Below are 6,000 nucleotides of genomic sequence, written 5' to 3' on the forward strand. Positions count from 1 at the left end.
CGACGGTGCCCGGCCTGTAGCGGTGGGGCTTCTTGACGCCGCCGGTGGCGGGCGCGCTCTTCCTCGCCGCCTTGGTGGCGAGCTGTTTGCGCGGCGCCTTTCCGCCGGTGGACTTGCGGGCCGTTTGCTTTGTGCGGGCCATAGCGGTTAGCGGTGCGTGCGGTAGCGAAGCGTCCGGTGCTGCCTTGACAACGGGCCCGCGCGGGCCCGCGCTGCGCTTATATGCCCTCGGTGCGCGTGGTGGGGGGAGGGCGGGCCAGAGTCTATATAGGGGGGCGGCGCGCGCTCACGGCGCACCGTAGCCGACTCGCTAGCGCCGGGTGAGGAGCTGCCGCTTGTGCTTTTTTTGCTTGAGGAGGAGGAAGAATGACAGGCCGCGGCAAGGGAGGAAAGGGGCTGGGGAAGGGTGGCGCCAAGCGGCACCGCAAGGTGTTGCGCGACAACATCCAGGGCATCACGAAGCCCGCCATCCGCCGCCTGGCTCGCAGGGGCGGCGTGAAGCGCATCTCTGGTCTGATCTACGAGGAGACCCGCGGAGTGCTGAAGGTGTTCCTGGAGAACGTGATCCGCGACGCGGTGACGTACACTGAGCACGCCAAGCGCAAGACTGTGACGGCCATGGACGTGGTGTACGCCCTGAAGAGGCAGGGGCGCACCCTGTACGGTTTCGGCGGTTAGGCAGGCAGCCGGTGTGCTGTGCTGTGGCCTTCCCGCGGCCGTGCCGTTGCCCGTGCTTGGTGGGAGAGACGAAAAACGGCCCTTTTCAGGGCCACCACACTGTTCGGAAATTGAAAAGTGCGAAAGGGTCTGTGTTGCCTGCCTGCCTCTGTGTTTGTTGTTGTTGTGCGCCTCTGTTGCTTTGCGTGCGTGCGTTCCGTTTGGAGATTCGACGTGACGTGTGTGTGTGATGGATGCGGGAGGGCGCGGCTGAGTCCGGTGTGTGCGTGGTTTGTTTGTGGCGCGGGCCGGGACCATCGATCGGATCAGCTGTTTGGTTTGGTTTGTGCTGTGCCTGTGTGTTTGGAGAGCGCGCGCGGCGGCCCCGCGTGTCGTCCGTCGTCGGGCCGTTACGCGCTGTGTGTGTGTCGCGCGCGCTCTTTTAATTATGAACATATTAACAATGATCACATCACATTATTGGTGTATTGATGTCGTTGTCGTTGTTTGGAACGCGACTGTGCGTGCGTGGAGGGGTGCAGAAAAAATGTGTGTGTGTGTTCGGCCACACGGGCTGTGGACAAGATGGCGGACGTGCGCCGGCGCCGGCTGCGAATGAATGACTGTGGACGTTGTTGTAAAGTGCGGCGAGGACGACGGAAACTTTGCTTTGGACGTAGGTTTGTGTGGTGGCCCTGAAAAGGGCCGATTGTTGTGAGGCGAGCCGGCAAGGCAAAGGCGCGTTTGCGTTTGCGTGCAGGGAGCACGCAAGCGCAGCGCCGCGGTCCCTGTTTAGGCCTTCTTCTCGGTCTTCTTTGGCAGCAGGACGGCCTGGATGTTGGGCAGGACACCACCCTGTGCGATGGTGACGCCCGACAAGAGCTTGTTGAGCTCCTCGTCGTTGCGGATGGCGAGCTGCAGGTGGCGCGGGATGATGCGCGTCTTCTTGTTGTCGCGGGCCGCGTTTCCGGCCAGCTCGAGCACCTCAGCCGCGAGGTACTCCATGACGGCGGCGAGGTAGACGGGCGCCCCGGCGCCGACGCGCTCGGCGTAGTTTCCCTTGCGCAGGAGGCGGTGGATTCTGCCGACCGGGAACTGGAGCCCAGCCCTGCTTGAGCGGGACTTTGACTTGCCCTTGACTTTGCCTCCCTTTCCGCGTCCGGACATGGCGTTTGGCTAGTGGCGTAAGCGTGAAACACGTAACCGTAACGGTGCGAGCCGCAGCGAGTCGAGCAGCGGAGTGCGTGCGTGTGCCGGCGGCGGCGGGGTGGGGGTCCCTTTATGGGCTCGGGTGCGGCGGCCGGTTGCGCGCGCGCCCCATTGGTCGGCGGCCGCAACAGGGCGAGCTGGTAAAGGTGCGGTGTTGCGGTAGCGGCGGGTGCCACTGTGTGGGGAGACGCTGACTAGAGCGGAGCGCTTGCTGCTTGTTGTTGTACGTTCGAGATGCCGCCCAAGACTAGCGGGAAGGCCGCCAAGAAGGCCGGCAAGGCGCAGAAGAACATTTCGAAGGGCGACAAGAAGAAGAAGCGCAAGAGGAAGGAGAGCTATGCCATCTACATCTACAAGGTGCTGAAGCAGGTGCACCCCGACACGGGCATCTCGTCGAAGGCGATGAGCATCATGAACAGCTTCGTGAACGACATTTTCGAGCGCATTGCGGCCGAGGCGTCTCGCCTGGCGCACTACAACAAGCGCTCGACCATCACGTCCCGCGAGATCCAGACGGCTGTGCGGCTCTTGCTGCCTGGCGAGCTGGCCAAGCACGCCGTGAGCGAGGGCACGAAGGCGGTGACCAAGTACACGAGCTCCAAGTAAGGAGGGGAGGTTGTTACTTCGGCTCTTGGAAGGAAGGAAGCTCCCTCCGTTGCGAGAGCGGCAAAACGGCCCTTTTCAGGGCCACCAAATTGCCTTTGCGGGAAGAGCGGAATTGTTTGTGTGTGTGTGTGTGTGTGTGTGTGAGAGGGGGGCGGCATAGCTACCCGGTTTGGTTGTGGTTGCGAGGCAGCTGGTGGTGTGGTCTCGAATGTGGTTGTGGTTACTGGGGTACGGCCGCGAGGGTTTGGTTGCCGCCGGTGTGACGTGGAATGCGTGCACGAGTCCTGGCGTGGTTGTTTGTCGACACATAGATAGATAGATAGATAGATAGATAGATAGATAGGAGGTGTTGGTGCTGTCTGTGGCGCTGATTCATTTCTTTGTCTCCGTCTGCCCGGTTAGTCACGTGACTGCAATTGAAAGTCCTCGCGATTGATTGATTGTTGGCTGTCACCGTTACGGCCGTCTGCGGGTGTCTGTTGTCACATCATACATGATGGCGAGGGTGAAATGTTGTGTTGCCGTCGACTATTCCCTTTGCTGTACGGCGCGTTGGTGTGTTGGTTGACGTTTTAAATGGACGTGTCGTACTATCATGCATATCCATTACGATGTCGCCAAGAAATGTACGGGCGGGTGGGGTAGGCGACACGCACGGTTGCCCTTGATTTGTGATGATAGCCGTTTCTTGCAGTTTGACTGATGATTGATTGGACTGTTGTGCGCACGCACGTCATTCAAGGTGCACGTGTGTTCGGTTGAGTACAGTAAGCGTGAGGCTATGGGCGTACACGCGTTTCGTTGGTCTGTGTCCCCCGGTGTGAAATGGCAGGTGTGTCGGTGATGTGATCCGATCCGGCGGCTCTGAGTAACTGTCAATATCGGCGCGATACACCGGCGTCATGGCAACGTGTCGGTGTGAACACCAGTCGCACTGTGGCACCGTCGGCGCCGCGAACGGTGACGAAAGGCTGACCTTTGATCGGTCGAGTGTCGTGTCTGGGCAGAACGTGTGGAATGAGCAAAACTGTTGGGGACGGAAACAATGGTGGAGGAGGGGAACGGAAAGTAATAAAACAAACAAACAAAATGGAGAAGCAATCACCGGAAAACGAAGCAGGGAAAAACGGAGAGGCGCTGTCTATAGCAGCGGAACGTTCCCGTGCATTGCAGCCGCACTGAGAGGCGTTTACGGCGCGGCTGCAAGTGTCGGCCGTGGCGACGGCTGAATTGCATTGCCTTCCCGGATGAAAAAAAAAGCGTTCGCCGACATGGCTCGGAGGAGGAATCTATGAGAATGCCTTGCCCTTGCCTGCCGTTTCGTGTGCCCTCCTGTTGTGTACGCTGTTGTTGTCCGGTGTAGCGAAGGGTGTGTATGTAGGGGTGGGTGGGTGTGTGTGTGTGTGTTTAGAAGGTCGATAGCTGCCGTCACGGCAGTCAAAGGTGTCGCGAAAAAGTGTGTTAGCCGTGGTTGGTTGGTTGGTTTGTGTGTTTTAAAGAGAAGGGACGAGAGAGAGAGAGAGAGTGAAAGTAGGTGGAGAGAGAGTGCGTTGCGTGTTGCCTAACTGCGTCCGCGAATATGGCAGTAGTTGGTGGTGGGCGTGCCCTTGCATGTGGCCCGGAAGGCGTGTCCGTTTCGCGGTAGTGGCACCGCTGCTGGCATATTCGGGAGATGGGAGGGGGCGCGAAAGGAGAAAGGAGACGCGGAGGCTTTAAAGACGGGGAGGGCGCGTGTGGGTGGCTCGCGCTGCGCTCGGCGGTTGTGTTTGTGCAACAAATGTGTTGCCGGGAGGGGACCGTTGTTGTGGTGCGGTTGTAGCCGCAGACGCGGCCGGCAGTGAACGTGAGACGACGGGTGCGGGCCGGGGCGGCGCATGTCGCCGGTGCCATGCCTTTTAAGAGCCGCGCGGTCGGGGGTGTGCGCACCGTGTGTCGTGTTGCGAGACGGCAGCATTTGTGCTGCGTGGCGTGGCGTGGCGTGGCGTGGCGTGGCGTGGCGTGGCGTGGCGTGGGGGCGAGGAGAGCGAGCCGCGCGGTGTGCTTGGGCGCCGGAGAATGGCACACTGCGCCTGCCCGTTGAGGAGGCCGATGGCCGTGGTGTGGTGGAAATGGAGCGCGTCGGACGTGCACCAATGGGAAAGAGAAACAAAGCGGCGACAACGAACGAAAGGGGGAGGGAGGCCATTGTGTCACATGCGGCGGTGGGAGGAAAAAGAAAAAACAAAAACAAAACAAAAAAAAAAAACAAGAAACAAAGACGTAAGAAAGAGGAGAAACAACAAGGACAATGAGTCGTGCGTTCGCGAGGGGGGTGCGCGTGTCACTCCGGTACGCGCAGTGCGGGAATAGAGGCAGCGTCGGCACGGAGAAGCAAGCAAGCAAGCAAGCAAGGAAGGAAGGAAGGAAGGAAGGACGCACGCGCGCTGCGGCGTTTGGCGCGGTTTGCGGCTGGCGCCTTTGGTGGCAACGGCCAGGACAAGCAGCGGTGTATGGTGGTGTGCGGGGCGGACAGGGGCGGCGGCGGTGGTGGCCTGGGAGGAGGCGAGGCGAGGCGGCGCCGACGGTGGCGTGTGGTACGGCGAAAACGGGACGGACGGCGGATGTTGGAGAGGCGCCGCGCACGCAGACACATGGAAGGAAGGAACGAACGAACGCAAGGGAACAAATGGAGGGGGCGAATGTGGAGATGCGGGCAGGCGGTGGTGTTTGTGGGCATGTGGTGGGGAGAAGGGCGGGGGCGGGAGGACAGAGGCGAGGCGACTGCTTGCGTGCTCGCCCGCTCGCTCGCGTGTCTTTTGTTTTTGTGTTTGTGTTTCCATCGTTTGGTCGCCTTGGAGCCTGTCGGTCCCGTCCGTGTGTGGCCACGCTTCGGGCGCGTGTATGTTTGTACGTTTCGTTTGTTCGTCTTCTGCAGCAGAGGCGGTGCGCGGCAGTGGGAACGCCTGCCTGGCGGCTGGGACGGCCAGCAAATGCGGTTGGATGGGCGGCCACAGCACCGCACCTGTGCCCAAGGAGGCGACGCTGGCGGCGGGGCCCCCTCGGATGCGGCCGGCTGGGGCTGTGTGCGCTGCCGCCGCCGCCGCCGCTGCTGCTGGTGCAGCAGCAACGACGACGAACAACGAGTAAGCAAGAAGAGGACGAAGCGGATGGCTGGTGGGTGAGTGCATTTAGGCGGTCGACAAGGCAGTGCGTGATGTGGCGTTGTGACGGGGGTTTGCTCACGTGGCCTCGTTGTGTCGATGCGCAGGAAGATGAGATGCGGGCAGACGCAGACGCGTACAGAGAGACGAGCCCGGTCTGCAGCAGGATGTGGGGCGCGGCGCGCCGAGTGCAGAGCAGCGCGCGCCGCCTGGGCCGGGCTGGGCCCGCCCGGCGGCGGGCCGCGCTGTTGTCGCGGACGTGAGCGCCCCCTGGCGGGTGGTCGGAGGCGGCGCGGTGGACGTGTGTCCGGTTGGCCAGTGCACATTGCGAGTGGCTGGCTGGCGGTCGGCGGCGAGACGGGAGAGGAGGTATGTGTCGCGGGCGCCT

The 6,000-nt window shown here is 61.6% G+C and overlaps 1 protein-coding gene across 1 annotated transcript in view; it reads left to right on the forward strand.

The window, feature by feature from the left end:
• The window catches only part of LOC126228265 (uncharacterized), a gene marked incomplete at its 3' end in the record, with an annotated part of 56,333 nt that extends 50,799 nt beyond the window's left edge, over window positions 1-5,534 (forward strand). Inside the window, exon 6 of the mRNA XM_049942276.1 lies at window positions 5,387-5,534. Within this exon, the coding sequence (XP_049798233.1) occupies window positions 5,387-5,534 (148 nt within the window). The remainder of the gene's footprint in view (window positions 1-5,386) is intronic.
• Window positions 5,535-6,000: the final 466 nt, after the last annotated feature.

This window comes from Schistocerca nitens, unplaced genomic scaffold (genome assembly GCF_023898315.1).
Source record: "Schistocerca nitens isolate TAMUIC-IGC-003100 unplaced genomic scaffold, iqSchNite1.1 HiC_scaffold_353, whole genome shotgun sequence".
Taxonomy (NCBI): Eukaryota; Metazoa; Arthropoda; class Insecta; order Orthoptera; family Acrididae; genus Schistocerca; species Schistocerca nitens.